This window comes from Salvelinus namaycush, unplaced genomic scaffold, assembly GCF_016432855.1.
Source record: "Salvelinus namaycush isolate Seneca unplaced genomic scaffold, SaNama_1.0 Scaffold2387, whole genome shotgun sequence".
In the NCBI taxonomy this organism is placed as follows: Eukaryota; Metazoa; Chordata; class Actinopteri; order Salmoniformes; family Salmonidae; genus Salvelinus; species Salvelinus namaycush.
In genome coordinates, this window is record NW_024059216.1 from 1 (window position 1) to 21,499 (window position 21,499).

At 41.6% G+C, this 21,499-nt stretch overlaps 1 protein-coding gene across 1 annotated transcript; it reads left to right on the forward strand.

Annotated features, from left to right (window-relative positions):
- Positions 1–12,684: 12,684 nt before the first annotated feature.
- Positions 12,685–15,719, forward strand: LOC120038773 (butyrophilin subfamily 1 member A1-like; the record flags this gene model as incomplete). Its single annotated transcript, XM_038984418.1, has 2 exons — positions 12,685–13,041; positions 15,415–15,719. Coding segments are annotated over 2 exons (662 nt in total), but the record flags the coding sequence as incomplete, so codon positions are not given.
- Positions 15,720–21,499: the final 5,780 nt, after the last annotated feature.

The window sequence follows — 21,499 nt, forward strand, 5'->3', positions numbered from 1 at the left end:
GTAGAGTAAGAACTGGTTAACATATAGAGATGATGGTTATACTGTATTCATTAGTGGTAGAGTAAGGAACTGGTTAACATATAGAGATGATGGTTATACTGTATTCATTAGTGGTAGAGTAAGGAACTGGTTAACATATAGAGATGATGGTTATACTGTATTCATTAGTGGTAGAGTAAGGAACTGGTTAACATATAGAGATGATGGTATACTGTATTCATTAGTGGTAGAGTAAGGAACTGGTTAACATATAGAGTGATGGTTATACTGTATCATTAGTGGTAGAGTAAGGAACTGGTTAACATATAGAGATTGATATACTGTATTCATTAGTGGTAGAGTAAGGAACTGGTTAACATATAGAGATGATGGTTATACTGTATTCATTAGTGGTAGAGTAAGGAACTGGTTAACATATAGAGATGATGGTTATACTGTATTCATTAGTGGTAGAGTAAGGAACTGGTTAACATATAGAGATGATGGTTATACTGTATTCATTAGTGGTAGAGTAAGGAACTGGTTAACATATAGAGATGATGGTTATACTGTATTCATTAGTGGTAGAGTAAGGAACTGGTTAACATATAGAGATGATGGTTATACTGTATTCATTAGTGGTAGAGTAAGGAACTGGTTAACATATAGAGATGATGTTATACTGTATTCATTAGTGGTAGAGTAAGGAACTGGTTAACATATAGAGATGATTATACTGTATTCATTAGTGGTAGAGTAAGGAACTGGTTAACATATAGAGATGATGGTTATACTGTATTCATTAGTGGTAGAGTAAGGAACTGGTTAACATATAGAGATGATGGTTATACTGTATTCATTAGTGGTAGAGTAAGGAACTGGTTAACATATAGAGATGATGGTTATACTGTATTCATTAGTGGTAGAGTAAGGAACTGGTTAACATATAGAGATGATGGTTATACTGTATTCATTAGTGGTAGAGTAAGGAACTGGTTAACATATAGAGATGATGGTTATACTGTATTCATTAGTGGTAGAGTAAGGAACTGGTTAACATATAGAGATGATGGTTATACTGTATTCATTAGTGGTAGAGTAAGGAACTGGTTAACATATAGAGATGATTATACTGTATTCATTAGTGGTAGAGTAAGGAACTGGTTAACATATAGAGATGATGGTTATACTGTATTCATTAGTGGTAGAGTAAGGAACTGGTTAACATATAGAGATGATGGTTATACTGTATTCATTAGTGGTAGAGTAAGGAACTGGTTAACATATAGAGATGATATACTGTATTCATTAGTGGTAGAGTAAGGAACTGGTTAACATATAGAGATGATGGTTATACTGTATTCATTAGTGGTAGAGTAAGGAACTGGTTAACATATAGAGATGATGGTTATACTGTATTCATTAGTGGTAGAGTAAGGAACTGGTTAACATATAGAGATGATGGTTATACTGTGTTCATTAGTGGTAGAGTAAGGAACTGGTTAACATATAGAGATGATGGTTATACTGTATTCATTAGTGGTAGAGTAAGGAACTGGTTAACATATAGAGATGATGGTTATACTGTATTCATTAGTGGTAGAGTAAGGAACTGGTTAACATATAGAGATGATATACTGTATTCATTAGTGGTAGAGTAAGGAACTGGTTAACATATAGAGATGATTATACTGTATTCATTAGTGGTAGAGTAAGGAACTGGTTAACATATAGAGATGATATACTGTATTCATTAGTGGTAGAGTAAGGAACTGGTTAACATATAGAGATGATATACTGTATTCATTAGTGGTAGAGTAAGGAACTGGTTAACATATAGAGATGATGTATACTGTATTCATTAGTGGTAGAGTAAGGAACTGGTTAACATATAGAGATGATGGTTATACTGTATTCATTAGTGGTAGAGTAAGGAACTGGTTAACATATAGAGATGATGGTTATACTGTATTCATTAGTGGTAGAGTAAGGAACTGGTTAACATATAGAGATGATGGTTATACTGTATTCATTAGTGGTAGAGTAAGGAACTGGTTAACATATAGAGATGATTATACTGTATTCATTAGTGGTAGAGTAAGGAACTGGTTAACATATAGAGATGATGGTTATACTGTATTCATTAGTGGTAGAGTAAGGAACTGGTTAACATATAGAGATGATGGTTATACTGTATTCATTAGTGGTAGAGTAAGGAACTGGTTAACATATAGAGATGATGGTTATACTGTATTCATTAGTGGTAGAGTAAGGAACTGGTTAACATATAGAGATGATATACTGTATTCATTAGTGGTAGAGTAAGGAACTGGTTAACATATAGAGATGATATACTGTATTCATTAGTGGTAGAGTAAGGAACTGGTTAACATATAGAGATGATATACTGTATTCATTAGTGGTAGAGTAAGGAACTGGTTAACATATAGAGATGGTGGTTATACTGTATTCATTAGTGGTAGAGTAAGGAACTGGTTAACATATAGAGATGATAGTTATACTGTATTCATTAGTGGTAGAGTAAGGAACTGGTTAACATATAGAGATGATGGTTATACTGTATTCATTAGTGGTAGAGTAAGGAACTGGTTAACATATAGAGATGATATACTGTATTCATTAGTGGTAGAGTAAGGAACTGGTTAACATATAGAGATGATGGTTTACTGTATTCATTAGTGGTAGAGTAAGGAACTGGTTAACATATAGAGATGATGGTTATACTGTATTCATTAGTGGTAGAGTAAGGAACTGGTTAACATATAGAGATGATATACTGTATTCATTAGTGGTAGAGTAAGGAACTGGTTAACATATAGAGATGATATACTGTATTCATTAGTGGTATAGTAAGGAACTGGTTAACATATAGAGATGATGGTTATACTGTATTCATTAGTGGTAGAGTAAGGAACTGGTTAACATATAGAGATGATGGTTATACTGTATTCATTAGTGGTAGAGTAAGGAACTGGTTAACATATAGAGATGATATACTGTATTCATTAGTGGTAGAGTAAGGAACTGGTTAACATATAGAGATGATATACTGTATTCATTAGTGGTAGAGTAAGGAACTGGTTAACATATAGAGATGATGGTTATACTGTATTCATTAGTGGTAGAGTAAGGAACTGGTTAACATATAGAGATGATGGTTATACTGTATTCATTAGTGGTAGAGTAAGGAACTGGTTAACATATAGAGATGATGGTTATACTGTATTCATTAGTGGTAGAGTAAGGAACTGGTTAACATATAGAGATGATGGTTATACTGTATTCATTAGTGGTAGAGTAAGGAACTGGTTAACATATAGAGATGATGGTTATACTGTATTCATTAGTGGTAGAGTAAGGAACTGGTTAACATATAGAGATGATATACTGTATTCATTAGTGGTAGAGTAAGGAACTGGTTAACATATAGAGATGATTATACTGTATTCATTAGTGGTAGAGTAAGGAACTGGTTAACATATAGAGATGATATACTGTATTCATTAGTGGTAGAGTAAGGAACTGGTTAACATATAGAGATGATGGTTATACTGTATTCATTAGTGGTAGAGTAAGGAACTGGTTAACATATAGAGATGATGGTTATACTGTATTCATTAGTGGTAGAGTAAGGAACTGGTTAACATATAGAGATGATATACTGTATTCATTAGTGGTAGAGTAAGGAACTGGTTAACATATAGAGATGATATACTGTATTCATTAGTGGTAGAGTAAGGAACTGGTTAACATATAGAGATGATATACTGTATTCATTAGTGGTAGAGTAAGGAACTGGTTAACATATAGAGATGATATACTGTATTCATTAGTGGTAGAGTAAGGAACTGGTTAACATATAGAGATGATGGTTATACTGTATTCATTAGTGGTAGAGTAAGGAACTGGTTAACATATAGAGATGATTATACTGTATTCATTAGTGGTAGAGTAAGGAACTGGTTAACATATAGAGATGATATACTGTATTCATTAGTGGTAGAGTAAGGAACTGGTTAACATATAGAGATGATGGTTATACTGTATTCATTAGTGGTAGAGTAAGGAACTGGTTAACATATAGAGATGATGGTTATACTGTATTCATTAGTGGTAGAGTAAGGAACTGGTTAACATATAGAGATGATGGTTATACTGTATTCATTAGTGGTAGAGTAAGGAACTGGTTAACATATAGAGATGATATACTGTATTCATTAGTGGTAGAGTAAGGAACTGGTTAACATATAGAGATGATGGTTATACTGTATTCATTAGTGGTAGAGTAAGGAACTATTAACATATAGAGATGATGGTTATACTGTATTCATTAGTGGTAGAGTAAGGAACTGGTTAACATATAGAGATGATATACTGTATTCATTAGTGGTAGAGTAAGGAACTGGTTAACATATAGAGATGATATACTGTATTCATTAGTGGTAGAGTAAGGAACTGGTTAACACATAGAGATGATGGTTATAATGGTACTGTATTCATTAGTGTTAGAGTAAGGAACTGGTTAACATATAGAGGTGATGGTTATACTGTATTCATTAGTGGTAGAGTAAGGAACTATTTAACATATAGAGATGATATACTGTATTCATTAGTGGTAGAGTAAGGAACTATTTAACATATAGAGATGATATACTGTATTCATTAGTGGTAGAGTAAGGAACTGGTTAACATATAGAGATGATGGTTATTATGGTACTGTATTCATTAGTGGTAGAGTAAGGAACTGGTTAACATATAGAGATGATGGTTATACTGTATTCATTAGTGGTAGAGTAAGGAACTGGTTAACATATAGAGATGATGGTTATACTGTATTCATTAGTGGTAGAGTAAGGAACTGGTTAACATATAGAGATGATGGTTATACTGTATTCATTAGTGGTAGAGTAAGGAACTGGTTAACATATAGAGGTGATGGTTATACTGTATTCATTAGTGGTAGAGTAAGGAACTGGTTAACATATAGAGATGATGGTTATACTGTATTCATTAGTGGTAGAGTAAGGAACTGGTTAACATATAGAGATGATGGATATACTGTATTCATTAGTGGTAGAGTAAGGAACTGGTTAACATATAGAGATGATATACTGTATTCATTAGTGGTAGAGTAAGGAACTGGTTAACATATAGAGATGATGGTTATACTGTATTCATTAGTGGTAGAGTAAGGAACTGGTTAACATATAGAGATGATATACTGTATTCATTAGTGGTAGAGTAAGGAACTGGTTAACATATAGAGATGATGGTTATACTGTATTCATTGGTGGTAGAGTAAGGAACTGGTTAACATATAGAGATGATGGTTATACTGTATTCATTAGTGGTAGAGTAAGGAACTGTTTAACATATAGAGGTGATGGTTATACTGTATTCATTAGTGGTAGAGTAAGGAACTGGTTAACATATAGAGATGATATACTGTATTCATTAGTGGTAGAGTAAGGAACTGGTTAACATATAGAGATGATATACTGTATTCATTAGTGGTAGAGTAAGGAACTGGTTAACATATAGAGATGATGGTTATACTGTATTCATTAGTGGTAGAGTAAGGAACTGGTTAACATATAGAGATGATGGTTATACTGTATTCATTAGTGGTAGAGTAAGGAACTATTTAACATATAGAGATGATATACTGTATTCATTAGTGGTAGAGTAAGGAACTGGTTAACATATAGAGATGGTGGTTATACTGTATTCATTAGTGGTAGAGTAAGGAACTGGTTAACATATAGAGATGATGGTTATACTGTATTCATTAGTGGTAGAGTAAGGAACTGGTTAACATATAGAGATGATATACTGTATTCATTAGTGGTAGAGTAAGGAACTGGTTAACATATAGAGATGATGGTTATACTGTATTCATTAGTGGTAGAGTAAGGAACTGGTTAACATATAGAGATGATATACTGTATTCATTAGTGGTAGAGTAAGGAACTGTTTAACATATAGAGATGAAGTCGGAAGTTTACATACACCTTATCCAAATACATTTAAACTCAGTTTTTCACAATTCCTGACATTTAATCCTAGTAAAAATGAGGATCACCACTTTATTTTAAGAATGTGAAATGTCAGAATAATAGTAGAGAGAATGATTTATTTCAGCTTTTATTTCTTTCATCACATTCCCAGTGGGTCAGAAGTTTACATACACTCAATTAGTATTTGGTAGCATTGCCTTTCAATTGTTTAACTTTAGTCAACGTTTCGGGTAGCCTTCCACAAGCTTCCCACAAAAAACATTTCTGCTCACAAATTATTTATAGGATGGAGGTCAGGGCTTTGTGATGGCCACTCCAAAACCTTGACTTTGTTGTCCTTAAGCCATTTTGCCACAACTTTGGAAGTATGCTTGGGGTCATTGTCCATTTGGAAGATCCAAGCTTTAACTTCGTGACTGATGCCTTGAGATGTTGCTTCAATATATCCACATAAATGTCTGTCCTCATGAAACCATCTATTTTGTGAAGTGCACCAGTTCCTCCTGCAGCAAAGAACCCCCACAACATGATGCTGCCACCCCTGTGCTTCACGTTTGGGATGCTGTTCTTCGGCTTACAAGCCTCCCTCTTTTTCCTCCAAACATAACGATGGTCATTATGGCCAAACAGCTCTATTTTTGTTTCATCAGACCAGAGAACATTTCTCAAAAAAGTACGATCTTTGTCCCCATGTGCAGTTGCAAACCTTAGTTTGGCTGTTCTATGGCGTTTTGGAGCAGTGGCTTCTTCCTGCTGAGCGGCCTTTCAGGTTATGTCGATATAGGACTCGTTTTACTGTGGATATAGGACTTTTGTACCTGTTTCCTCCAGCATCTTCATAAGGTCCTTGGCTGTTGTTCTGGGATTGATTTGCACTTTTCGCACCAAAGTACGTTCATCTCTACGAGACAGAACGCATCTCCTTCCTGAGCGTTATGACGGCTGCGTGGTCCCATAGTGTTTATACTTGTGTACTATTGTTTGTACAGATGAGCGTGGTACCTTCAGGCGTTTGGAAATTGCTCCCAAGGATGAACCAGACTTGTGGAGGTCTACAATTTATTGTCTGAGGTCTTGGCTAATTTTCTTTTGATTTTCCCATGATGTCAAACAAAGAGGCACTGAGTTTGAAGGTAGGCCTTGAAATACATCCACGGGTACACCTCCAATTGACTCAAATGATGTCAATTAGCCTATCAGAAGCTTCTAAAGCCATGACATCCATTTCTGGAATTTTCCAAGCTGTTTAAAGGCACAGTCAACTTAGTGTATGTAAACGTTTGACCCACTGGAATTGTGATAAAGTGAATTATAAGTGAAAATAATCTGTCTGTAAACAATTGTTGGAAAAATTACTGGTGTCATCCACAAAGTAGATGTCCTAATTGACCTGCCAAACTGTAGTTTGTTACGAAGAAATTTGTTGAGTGGTTGAAAAACGAGTTTTAATGACTCCAACCTAAGTGTATGTAAACTTCTGACTTCAACTGTACGTTCCCATTCAGTCTAAAATAGACCTGCTGCAACAGTCAGCAAAAGGGAAGAAGAGGAGGTACATGTGCATCCCTGTGCATGTTTGTGTGTTTGTGTGTCTGTGAGTCCGTGAGGGTCTCTGTGTGTGTGTTTGTGTGTGTTTTTGTTTCTCTGTTTGTGTACTGTACATGAACACAGATTTAGTTAGATTTCTGTTTATGAATGCTCATTGCAATTTATATTTACGCCCGTATGTCGTTGTTGTCTTCTCTGTTGGAATCCGTCTGCTGAGTCTCTCTGGTTCCCCGATGATCAAAGTCTTCCGTGGTTGTTAGAATGGATACTTCAGAGTACCATTTGGAAATGTTCTCATAGAATAGATATTTCAGCGGTTGTCTGTATCCTCGTTCTAGGTTCTCTCTGTGGTAACAACGGATTTTCACAAGTCCATTCTATAGAGTGGAGAGAGAGTTTCGGTATTTATGGGGGGTCATAAACCGGTGGGGGGAAGAGAGAGAAAGGGGTTTTATGACCCTCACCCAACGGGCAAAGTCTTGGCAGAAGCTACAATCTATCTACAATATTAAAGCTGATCTACCCCCTAGAAAATAAAGGGATCATCACTTTCACCTGGATTCACCTGGTCAGTCTATGTCATGGAAAGAGCAGAGCTGTGTTCCAATACTCATACTAACCACACAAAATTCAATTCTTCAGGAAATAAGCTTCACATCATTTTCAGATTTGAATAACAGTATATTATACGTATACATCAAACGTGCCAGTATATTAACTATCTAGCTACCCAATGTTTATTGACTTGATTATTCCCGTTAGCTAAATGGTTTAGTCGTGCGTTCTCAATGGACATTCGGGTGCTTTCGTAATTCCACTCTAGCGGTCTACTCCGATTTCAGAGCAGTCTCGTCTGAGTGCCAGAGTGCACAATAATGAATTTACAAGCGCTCAACACCAGTTGAATATGGCCGGTGTCAGTAAACGTCAGCAAAAAAGTGTAATTAAATTGTTGCCAACAGCACAGTTACAGTCACCAACGCTCTAGATAACATGAAAACAGCCTAACCAGCTCTGCTAGGGAGGGTAAAATAGTCAGAGCGAGCTGATCTCTCATTTGTGTCTGGAAGTAGCTAGCAAGCTAGCCAACGTTAGCTTGGGTGCTCGACTGCCGTTGTAAGGTCAGAACGCTCATATCAACCCTACTCCTCAGCCCGAGCATCCACTGTGCGCTCCGAGAGGGAAACGCTCTGAATTTACAAACAGACAATCTGACAACGCTCTGAATTTACAAACAGACAATCTGACAACGCTCTGAATTTACAAACAGACAATCTGACAACGCTCTGAACTTACAAACAGACAACCTGACAACGCTCTGAATTTACAAACAGACAACCTGACAACGCTCTGAATTTACAAACAGACAATCTGACAACACTCTGAATTTACAAACAGACAATCTGACAGCGCTCTGAATTTACAAACAGACAATCTGACAACGCTCTGAATTTACAAACAGACAATCTGACAACGCTCTGAATTTACAAACAGACAATCTGACAGCGCTCTGAATTTACAAACAGACAATCTGACAACGCTCTGAATTTACAAACAGACAATCTGACAGCGCTCTGAACTTACAAACAGACAATCTGACAGCGCTCTGAATTTACAAACAGACAATCTGACAGCGCTCTGAATTTACAAACAGACAATCTGACAAGACTCTGAATTTACAAACAGACAATCTGACAAGGCTCTGAATTTATGAGCGCACTCTGGCACTCCAGATTGAATTTAAGAACACACCTGAAGTCGTAAAATGTGGTAATTTGTTATGCTAACGAGCTAGCAAGAGGTTGCATAGCAGCAGCATCAACTTCCGGTAGACAGAAGAATAGCTAGTACGCTCAACTTAAAGGATCCAGTTCCGTTTACAGTATAATAAAATGAACTAAAAGTACCAGAGGTGGGACCAAGTCACTGTTTTACAAGTCACAAGTCTCAAGTCTTAGCACTCAAGTCCCAAGTCAAGACAGGCAAGTCCGAGTCAAGTCTCAAGTCTTAGCACTCAAGTCTCAAGTCAAGTCTCAAGTCAAGTCTCAAGTTCTAAACTTTGAGTTTCGAGTCCTAAACAAGTCATAACGTGCTCTTCACCAAATGTAATGTAATACCATTTATAATAATACCATATTTTTAACAAGAGTAATAGTTAGTACATTACATTTACGCAAATCATGAATGCTTTAAAAATATCTATATATTTATTACTTTCCAAATAAACATTATATTTCCATGGAAATACATGGGTAGCCATAAGAAGGCGCAATCGGGCGATGTACACAATCGCCCAACCTTAACACACACACACACACACACACACACGCACACGCACGCACGCACGCACGCACGCACACACACACACACACACACTCTGTGTGGTTACAGTAGGCTAACGTATGTCAATGCATTTAGGAACAGTAATCTAATATATAGCTGTCTGCTATATTAGCCACGACTTACCATTCTTTGTGCTGCTTCAAATGTCAAACAAAGTTGGAAATTGTTGCGCCTCCGTCTGTCATTTTCTGCACGCATGCTTTGCAAGTTGCAATCCGTTTTTGTTGATACAGCGTCGTCTTTATATCCGAAAATAATAATTTTGGGTATCATCTTTCCAAGGGCTCCATCTGAATTCACCCGCCGACGTTCCTCTGCACTGCCACGCACAACTTTTTCTCAGCTGGCACAATTTGATTGGCTGCTGTCCGATTCAAACTGTAATCCGTTAATTATTAAATGAAGAGTTGCACACTTTTTTTTAATAGCATCATTTTTAATATTTGGGCTTGGGGAGGGTATCAAGTCAGGTCGAGTCATAAGGCTCAAGTCCAAGTTCAGTCGCGAGTCATTGGTGTCAAAGTCGAGTTGCAAGTCATCATATTTGTGATTCGAGTCGACACCTTCGGTATATAGTATATACTCATTAAGTATGTAGTATACAGTATGTCAGTATGGGCATTCGAACACAGCTCAGGTGTTCATAATGTTTTGTAAACTCAGTGTGCATTGCTAATGGCATGTTATGTCTAATGGCAGCCTGCAGTACCCCGGTTGGCCTTCAACTTGAGTTACTTAATGAGAGGGGCAGCACTGAGCTAGCCTGCATGTTATGTCTAATGGCAGCCTGCAGTTCCCCGGTTGGCCTTCAACTTGAGTTACTTAATGAGAGGGGGCAGCACTGAGCTAGCCTGCATGTTATGTCTAATGGCAGCCTGCAGTACCCCGGTTGGCCTTCAACTTGAGTTACTTAATGAGAGGGGGCAGCACTGAGCTAGCCTGCATGTTATGTCTAATGGCAGCCTGCAGTTCCCCGGTTGGCCTTCAACTTGAGTTACTTAATGAGAGGGGCAGCACTGAGCTAGCCTGCATGTTATGTCTAATGGCAGCCTGCAGTTCCCCGGTTGGCCTTCAACTTGAGTTACTTAATGAGAGGGGGCAGCACTGAGCTAGCCTGCATGTTATGTCTAATGGCAGCCTGCAGTACCCCGGTTGGCCTTCAACTTGAGTTACTTAATGAGAGGGGCAGCACTGAGCTAGCCTGCATGTTATATCTAATGGCAGCCTGCAGTACCCCTGTTGGCCTTCAACTTGAGCTACTTAATGAGAGGGGGCAGCACTGAGCTAGCCTGCATGTTATGTCTAATGGCAGCCTGCAGTACCCCGTTTGGCCTTCAACTTGAGTTACTTAATGAGAGGGGGCAGCACTGAGCTAGCCTGCATGTTATGTCTAATGGCAGCCTGCAGTACCCTGGTTGGCCTTCAACTTGAGTTACTTAATGAGAGGGGGCAGCACTGAGCTAGCCTGCATGTTATGTCTAATGGCAGCCTGCAGTACCCCGGTTGGCCTTCAACTTGAGCTACTTAATGAGAGGGGCAGCACTGAGCTAGCCTGCATGTTATGTCTAATGGCAGCCTGCAGTACCCCAGTTGGCCTTCAACTTGAGTTACTTAATGAGAGGGGGCAGCACTGAGCCAGCCTGCATGTTATGTCTAATGGCAGCCTGCAGTACCCCGGTTGGCCTTCAACTTGAGCTACTTAATGAGAGGGGCAGCACTGAGCCAGCCTGCATGTTATGTCTAATGGCAGCCTGCAGTACCCCGGTTGGCCTTCAACTTGAGTTACTTAATGAGGGGGGCAGCACTGAGCTAGCCTGTAACGTCACTTCCTGGAGTAGCTCAAACTGTCTACCTAAGTCTCCCACATGAGACGCCATCTTAAATGACTATATTTGACTTCAAATCACTATTGAGTCTAAACACAGGAATGAATGGTGTCATATGGGCCAGAATCCATGGAACAACAGGAAGTTACCAGATATCTTTATGAATGAATGGTGTCATATGGGCCAGAATCCATGGAACAACAGGAAGTTACCAGATATCTTTATGAATGAATGGTGTCATAATGGGCCAGAATCCATGGAACAACAGGAAGTTACCAGATATCTTTATGAATGAATGGTGTCATAATGGGCCAGAATCCATGGAACAACAGGAAGTTACCAGATATCTTTATGAATGAATGGTGTCATAATGGGCCAGAATCCATGGAACAACAGGAAGTTACCAGATATCTTTATGAATGAATGGTGTCATAATGGGCCAGAATCCATGGAACAACAGGAAGTTACCAGATATCTTTATGAATGAATGGTGTCATAATGGGCCAGAATCCATGGAACAACAGGAAGTTACCAGATATCTTTATGAATGAATGGTGTCATAATGGGCCAGAATCCATGGAACAACAGGAAGTTACCAGATATCTTTATGAATGAATGGTGTCATAATGGGCCAGAATCCATGGAACAACAGGAAGTTACCAGATATCTTTATGAATGAATGGTGTCATATGGGCCAGAATCCATGGAACAACAGGAAGTTACCAGATATCTTTATGAATGAATGGTGTCATATGGGCCAGAATCCATGGAACAACAGGAAGTTACCAGATATCTTTATGAATGAATGGTGTCATGTGGGCCAGAATCCATGGAACAACAGGAAGTTACCAGATATCTTTATGAATGAATGGTGTCATATGGGCCAGAATCCATGGAACAACAGGAAGTTACCAGATATCTTTAACTGTGTGTCGTTTGTTTTTCTCCAGGGTCGTCTGAGGTTCAGGTTGTTGGACCGGCTGACCGAGTCGTTGCCTTAGCTGGTGATGACGTCATTCTACCATGTTCCCTGAAACCCAGTGTCAGTGCTGAGGACATGGCAGTGGAGTGGACAAGATTGAACCTGAAAACAAGGAACGTCCATTTGTACCGTCAAGGTCGAGACTCCAATGAGGATCAGTCTCCATCCTACAGGAGAAGGACATCAATGTTTCATGAAGAACTGAAGAATGGCAACGTCTCCTTAAAGCTGACCAGAGTTACTCTCTCTGATGCTGGAAGCTACAGGTGCTTCCTTCCAACACTGAACAGCCAGGTGAAGGAAACCACCGTTCAACTCATTGTTGGTGAGTTATGAATACTGGAGATGTGATCAGAGGTTGTATTGGTAAATCTGGCTACATGATTGGCTGCTAAAATATCAACATGTCTTCCTCCTGTCGTGGTAAATACTCAATAAAGAGAGAGAGAGAGCCAACCACACACATGTCAGAGTTAAATGATATATTCCGTCTTTAATATATATACAAGCTTCACCTCTAGCCCTTTGACTCTCAGATCAATTCAGTGTCTATAAATGAATTCTCTGAGAGTGCTTACAAAACAATTCTTAATTTCATTTACAGCCAAGATAGACCCCTCTCAACTTACAAATAATCCTTTACCCGAAAGAGGAGTATCCTATCGCTAGACAGCATCAGCTATAAATCATCGTTCAGTTTGATCTCCCAAGACAAGGTTTAAATCTCATGCTTGATACTTCACTGTCTACCGAAACGTTACCTCATCCAATGGCATATATCAATTGTCATTTGAGATACTCCCATCTCAAATACACCCCCTCCTGGATAAACTCAGAAAAGACAGTGAGCCTCTTAGGTCAAATACTAGGTCAAGATAAGGGCAACCTCAGAGGGGAAATACAATGGTTCCAAACACGGCCAAACTCCTTCCCCCTATGAGAAAAGTAGGGAGTGACTGGCGTACAGACATTGTATGACTAACTGGTTCCCCATTAATAAGGCCATCCCGTCACATGGTTTAGGAATAATTACAGACACGTTCCCATAAGAACACAACGTTCCATTCTGTCCTCCTCCCCTTCTGATATTCTACTTTGCACCAGATGGTTTAACATTACATTGACTTATGAAGACAAGCCTGACCTCCCCTCTCTGGCCCCAAGGTACTAATCCCTAGCTGAGAAGGGGAAATGCACTGTAAACCCTATAGTCCAATGGGCACCCTTCTAATGACAAGTATCTCACAAGCATATGATGAAAATAACATCTATGTTACTTAGCTAAATCTGATTCAGCCACGACACTCCCTCATCATTCCTTCCTCTGTTATAGATCATGTATTCAGCTGGTCTTCCTCCCTCATCATTCCTTCCTCTGTTATAGATCATGTATTCAGCTGGTCTTCCTCCCTCATCATTCCTTCCTCTGTTATAGATCATGTTTTCAGCTGGTCTTCCTCCCTCATCATTCCTTCCTCTGTTATAGATCATGTATTCAGCTGGTCTTCCTCCCTCATCATTCCTTCCTCTGTTATAGATCATGTATTCAGCTGGTCTTCCTCTGTTATAGATCATGTATTCAGCTGGTCTTCCTCCCTCATCATTCCTTCCTCTGTTATAGATCATGTATTCAGCTGGTCTTCCTCCCTCATCATTCCTTCCTCTGTTATAGATCATGTATTCAGCTGGTCTTCCTCCCTCATCATTCCTTCCTCTGTTATAGATCATGTATTCAGCTGGTCTTCCTCCCTCATCATTCCTTCCTCTGTTTTAGATCATGTATTCAGCTGGTGTTCCTCCCTCATCATTCCTTCCTCTGTTATAGATCATGTATTCAGCTGGTCTTCCTCCCTCATCAGTCCTTCCTCTGTTATAGATCATGTATTCAGCTGGTCTTCCTCCCTCATCAGTCCTTCCTCTGTTATAGATCATGTATTCAGCTGGTCTTCCTCCCTCATCATTCCTTCCTCTGTTATAGATCATGTATTCAGCTGCTCAGCACACAGCCTTTACAACACACTCCTCACACATCAAAACCTCCCACACTGTCACACTGCTGTGTCCCAATATTCCTACTACCTACTGTTGACTCACTTCTGTGTCCTAATATTCCTACTACCTGCTGTTGACTCACTGCTGTGTCCCAATATTCCTACTACCTACTGTTGACTCACAGTCCCAGTGGTGTATATTCTTTCGTTATTTGGAAATATTGATTATATCGAAGGTTTTGGTTTGGTTGAAGATCTGTCAACATTCAGCACAAATAGAAAAATCATCAGAAAAAAACTTTTTCACTGCACTTTTATCTTGTATCTGTAGGTGCTGTATCTCAGCCAGTGATCTCTGTTTTATCTTGTATCTGTGTAGGTGCTGTATCTCAGCCAGTGATCTCTGTTTTATCTTGTATCTGTGTAGGTGCTGTATCTCAGCCAGTGATCTCTGTTTTATCTTGTATCTGTGTAGGTGCTGTATCTCAGCCAGTGATCTCTGTTTTATCTTGTATCTGTAGGTGTTGTATCTCAGCCAGTGATCTCTGTTTTATCTTGTATCTGTAGGTGTTGTATCTCAGCCAGTGATCTCTGTTTTATCTTGTATCTGTAGGTGCTGTATCTCAGCCAGTGATCTCTGTTTTATCTTGTATCTGTAGGTGTTGTATCTCAGCCAGTGATCTCTGTTTTATCTTGTATCTGTGTAGGTGCTGTATCTCAGCCAGTGATCTCTATTGATGGAATCAAAGGCTGGGGGGTGGTCCTGAAGTGTGAGTCTGGAGGCTGGTTTCCTGAACCTGAGATGGAGTGGCTGGACAGTTCTGGAACCATCCTCCCTGCTGATGGACCTCCAGAGAGACACAGGGACTCAGAGGGCCGCTACGCTGTGAGACGACATGTCACCGTGAACCAGACTGACACCAACAGGTTCACCTGTAGAGTTCACCAGCCGGAGATCAACCACCTGAAGGAGACATACATTCATGTCCCAGGTGTGGTCTTCATTGGTTAACCCAAATACCTGAGACCCCTAGTTAGTTAGACTAGTTAGTGGATCCTAGGGGATGACCTTATTGGTCTGTGTTCAGTAGTATTTATAAATGATGCTTTACTTCCTGTACAGTATATATGTAGTGTTGTAATGGTTTGACATGGCTTCTCTGTTTCAGATGACCTGTTTCCTATATTACCCTACTGGTGGAAGGTTGGTCTGTCAATAGCAGCTGTTGTAGTTCTTGCAGCAGCTGTTGTAGTTCTTGCAGCTGGTGTCTACAAGTGGAGAAAATATAAAGGTGAGTTTAACCTTGATGTCTGACTGGTCATTGATGTCTGACTGGTCCTTGATGTCTGACTGGTCCTTGATGTCTGACTGGTCCTTGATCTCTGACTGGTCCTTGATGTCTGACTGGTCCTTGATGTCTGACTGGTCCTTGATGTCTGACTGGTCCTTGATGTCTGACTGGTCCTTGATGTCTGACTGGTCCTTGATCTCTGACTGGTCCTTGATCTCTGACTGGTCCTTGATCTCTGACTGGTCCTTGATCTCTGACTCGTCCTTGATGTCTGACTAATCCTTGATGTCTCATCATTAAGAGTCCCTCAGTCAGAGATTTTAAACATACTGAAGGTAAGTTTAACCTTGATCTCTGACTGGTCCTTGATGTCTCATCACTAAACAGGTGTGAGATTTCAGTTTACATTATTTTTTATTAATTTGCAAACATTTCTAAATACCTGTTTTTGCTTTGTCATTATGGGGTACTGTGATGTCATTATGGGGTATTGTGATGTCATTATGGGGTATTGTGATGTCATAATGGGGTATTGTGATGTCATAATTGTGTGTAGATTGAGATTTATTTTTTGTGTAAGATAACAAAATGTGGAAAAAGTCACTTTCTGAATGCACTGTATTAGAAAGATCAGGATATAACTAGGAATGACCCATATACTGTCCATTAGACTCTATTCATTTATACCAGGTTACCTTCAGACCAGTCCTGTATTAGATCAGGATATAACTAGGAATGACCCATATACTGTCCATTAGACTCTATTCATTTATACCAGGTTACCTTCAGACCAGTCCTGTATTAGATCAGGATATAACTAGGAATGACCCATATACTGTCCATTAGACTATTCATTTATACCAGGTTACCTTCAGACCAGTCCTGTATTAGATCAGGATATAACTAGGAATGACCCATATACTGTCCATTAGACTCTATTCATTTATACCAGGTTACCTTCAGACCAGTCCTGTATTAGATCAGGATATAACTAGGAATGACCCATATACTGTCCATTAGACTCTATTCATTTATACCAGGTTACCTTCAGACCAGTCCTGTATTAGATCAGGATATAACTAGGAATGACCCATATACTGTCCATTAGACTCTATTAATTTATACCAGGTTACCTTCAGACCAGTCCTGTATTAGATCAGGATATAACTAGTAATGACCCATATCCTGTCCATTAGACTATTCATTTATACCAGGTTACCTTCAGACCAGTCCTGTATTAGATCAGGATACAGATACATACAAATACAGATCCTGTATTAAAAAGTTTTTACTGTTAATCACAGACCTCATGGTTTATTACTATAATACTGATGGGTCAACTGTTAATCACAGACCTCATGGTTTATTACTATAATACTGATGGGTCAACTGTTAATCACAGACCTCATGGTTTATTACTATAATACTGATGGGTCAACTGTTAATCACAGACCTCATGGTTTATTACTATAATACTGATGGGTCAACTGTTAATCACAGACCTCATGGTATATTACTATAATACTGATGGGTCAACTGTTAATCACAGACCTCATGGTTTATTACTATAATACTGATGGGTCAACTGTTAATCACAGACCTCATGGTTTATTACTATAATATTGATGGGTCAACTGTTAATCACAGACCTCATGGTTTATTACTATAATACTGATGGGTCAACTGTTAATCACAGACCTCATGGTTTATTACTATAATACTGATGGGTCAACTGTTAATCACAGACCTCATGGTTTATTACTATAATACTGATGGGTCAACTGTTAATCACAGACCTCATGGTTTATTACTATAATACTGATGGGTCAACTGTTAATCACAGACCTCATGGTTTATTACTATAATACTGATGGGTCAACTGTTAATCACAGACCTCATGGTTTATTACTATAATACTGATGGGTCAACTGTTAATCACAGACCTCATGGTTTATTATTATAATACTGATGGGTCAACTGTTAATCACAGACCTCAGGTAGACCTGTACTGGGTAGAACTGGGTAGACCTGTACTGGGTAGACCTGTACTGGGTAGAACTGTTAATCACTGTACTGGGTAGAGAGGAACCAGGCTCTGAGGGGTGACCAGTCCTCTACTGGCTGTACTGGGTAGAGAGGAACCAGGCTCTGAGGGGTGACCAGTCCTCTACTGGCTGTACTGGGTAGAGAGGAACCAGGCTCTGAGGGGTGACCAGTCCTCTACTGGCTGTACTGGGTAGACAAGAGGAACCAGACTCTGAGGGGTGACCAGTCCTCTACTGACTGTACTGGGTAGACCAGAGGAACCAGGCTCTGAGGGGTGACCAGTCCTCTACTGACTGTACTGGGTAGACCAGAGGAACCAGGCTCTGAGGGGTGACCAGTCCTCTACTGACTGTCCTGGGTAGACCAGAGGAACCAGGCTCTGAGGGGTGACCAGTCCTCTACTGGCTGTACTGGGTAGACCAGAGGAACCAGGCTCTGAGGGGTGACCAGTCCTCTACTGGCTGTACTGGGTAGACCAGAGGAACCAGGCTCTGAGGGGTGACCAGTCCTTTACTGACTGTACTGGCTAGACCAGAGGAACCAGGCTCTGAGGGGTGACCAGTCCTCTACTGGCTGTACTGGGTAGAGAGGAACCAGGCTCTGAGGGGTGACCAGTCCTCTACTGACTGTACTGGGTAGACCAGAGGAACCAGGCTCTGAGGGGTGACCAGTCCTCTACTGGCTGTACTGGGTAGACCAGAGGAACCAGGCTCTGAGGGGTGACCAGTCCTCTACTGACTGTACTGGGTAGACCAGAGGAACCAGGCTCTGAGGGGTGACCAGTCCTCTACTGGCTGTACTGGGTAGACCAGAGGAACCAGGCTCTGAGGGGTGACCAGTCCTCTACTGGCTGTACTGGGTAGACCAGAGGAACCAGGCTCTGAGGGGTGACCAGTCCTCTACTGACTGTACTGGGTAGACCAGAGGAACCAGGCTCTGAGGGGTGACCAGTCCTCTACTGACTGTACTGGGTAGACCAGAGGAACCAGGCTCTGAGGGGTGACCAGTCCTCTACTGGCTGTACTGGGAAGAGAGGAACCAGGCTCTGAGAGGTGACCAGTCCTCTACTGACTGTACTGGGTAGAACAGAGGAACCAGGCTCTGAGGGGTGACCAGGCTCTGAGGGGTGACCAGTCCTCTACTGCCTGTACTGGGTAGAGAGGAACCAGGCTCTGAGGGGTGACCAGTTCTCTACTGGCTGTACTGGGTAGAGAGGAACCAGGCTCTGAGGGGTGACCAGTCCTCTACTGGCTGTACTGGGTAGAACAGATGAACCAGGCTCTGAGGGGTGACCAGTCCTCTACTGACTGTACTGGGTAGACCAGAGGAACCAGGCTCTGAGGGGTGACCAGTCCTCTACTGGCTGTACTGGGTAGACCAGAGGAACCAGGCTCTGAGGGGTGACCAGTCCTTTACTGACTGTACTGGCTAGACCAGAGGAACCAGGCTCTGAGGGGTGACCAGTCCTCTACTGGCTGTACTGGGTAGAGAGGAACCAGGCTCTGAGGGGTGACCAGTCCTCTACTGACTGTACTGGGTAGACCAGAGGAACCAGGCTCTGAGGGGTGACCAGTCCTCTACTGGCTGTACTGGGTAGACCAGAGGAACCAGGCTCTGAGGGGTGACCAGTCCTCTACTGACAGTACTGGGTAGACCAGAGGAACCAGGCTCTGAGGGGTGACCAGTCTTCTACTGGCTGTACTGGGTAGACCAGAGGAACCAGGCTCTGAGGGGTGACCAGTCCTCTACTGGCTGTACTGGGTAGACCAGAGGAACCAGGCTCTGAGGGGTGACCAGTCCTCTACTGACTGTACTGGGTAGACCAGAGGAACCAGGCTCTGAGGGGTGACCAGTCCTCTACTGGCTGTACTGGGTAGACCAGAGGAACCAGGCTCTGAGGGGTGACCAGTCCTCTACTGGCTGTACTGGGTAGACCAGAGGAACCAGGCTCTGAGGGGTGACCAGTCCTCTACTGGCTGTACTGGGTAGACCAGAGGAACCAGGCTCTGAGGGGTGACCAGTCCTCTACTGGCTGTACTGGGTAGACCAGAGGAACCAGGCTCTGAGGGGTGACCAGTCCTCTACTGGCTGTACTGGGTAGACCAGAGGAACCAGGCTCTGAGGGGTGACCAGTCCTCTACTGACAGTACTGGGTAGACCAGAGGAACCAGGCTCTGAGGGGTGACCAGTCCTCTACTGGCTGTACTGGGTAGACCAGAGGAACCAGGCTCTGAGGGGTGACCAGTCCTCTACTGGCTGTACTGGGTAGACCAGAGGAACCAGGCTCTGAGGGGTGACCAGTCCTCTACTGGCTGTACTGGGAAGAGAGGAACCAGGCTCTGAGAGGTGACCAGTCCTCTACTGACTGTACTGGGTAGAACAGAGGAACCAGGCTCTGAGGGGTGACCAGTCCTCTACTGACTGTACTGGGTAGACCAGAGGAACCAGGCTCTGAGTGGTGACCAGTCCTCTACTGGCTGTACTGGGTAGACCAGAGGAACCAGGCTCTGAGTGGTGACCAGTCCTCTACTGGCTGTACTGGGTAGACCAGAGGAACCAGGCTCTGAGGGGTGACCAGTCCTCTACTGCCTGTACTGGGTAGAGAGGAACCAGGCTCTGAGGGGTGACCAGTCCTCTACTGCCTGTACTGGGTAGAGAGGAACCAGGCTCTGAGGGGTGACCAGTCCTCTACTGGCTGTACTGGGTAGACCAGAGGAACCAGGCTCTGAGGGGTGACCAGTCCTCTACTGACTGTACTGGGTAGACCAGAGGAACCAGGCTCTGAGGGGTGACCAGTCCTCTACTGGCTGTACTGGGTAGAGAGGAACCAGGCTCTGAGGGGTGACCAGTCCTCTACTGGCTGTACTGGGTAGAGAGGAACCAGGTTCTGAGGGGTGACCAGCCCTCTACTGACTGTACTGGGTAGAGAGGAACCAGGCTCTGAGGGGTGACCAGTCCTCTACTGGCTGTACTGGGTAGAGAGGAACCAGGCTCTGAGGGGTGACCAGTCCTCTACTGACTGTACTGGGTAGAGAGGAACCAGGCTCTGAGGGGTGACCAGTCCTCTTCTGGCTGTACTGGATAGAGAGGAAATGTTTTCTAATTGTTTTTTAGAAGTTTTTTTTTTTTTTTTTTCTCTCTCTCTCTCCCTCTCTCTGTCTCTCTTTCTATTTCTCTCTCTCTCTCTGCCTCTCTTTCTATTTCTCTCTCTCTCTCTGCCTCTCTCTCTCTCTATGTCTGTCTGTCTCTCTGTCTGTCTCTCTCTCTGTCTGTCTCTCTGTCTGTCTCTCTGTCTGTCTCTCTCTCTGTCTGTCTCTCTGTCTGTCTCTCTGTCTGTCTCTCTCTCTGTCTGTCTCTGCCTCTCTTTCTATTTCTCTCTCTCAAATTCAAATTCAAATTCAAGCTGCTTTATTGGCATGAAAAACATTGTGTCAATATTGCCAAAGCAACAATG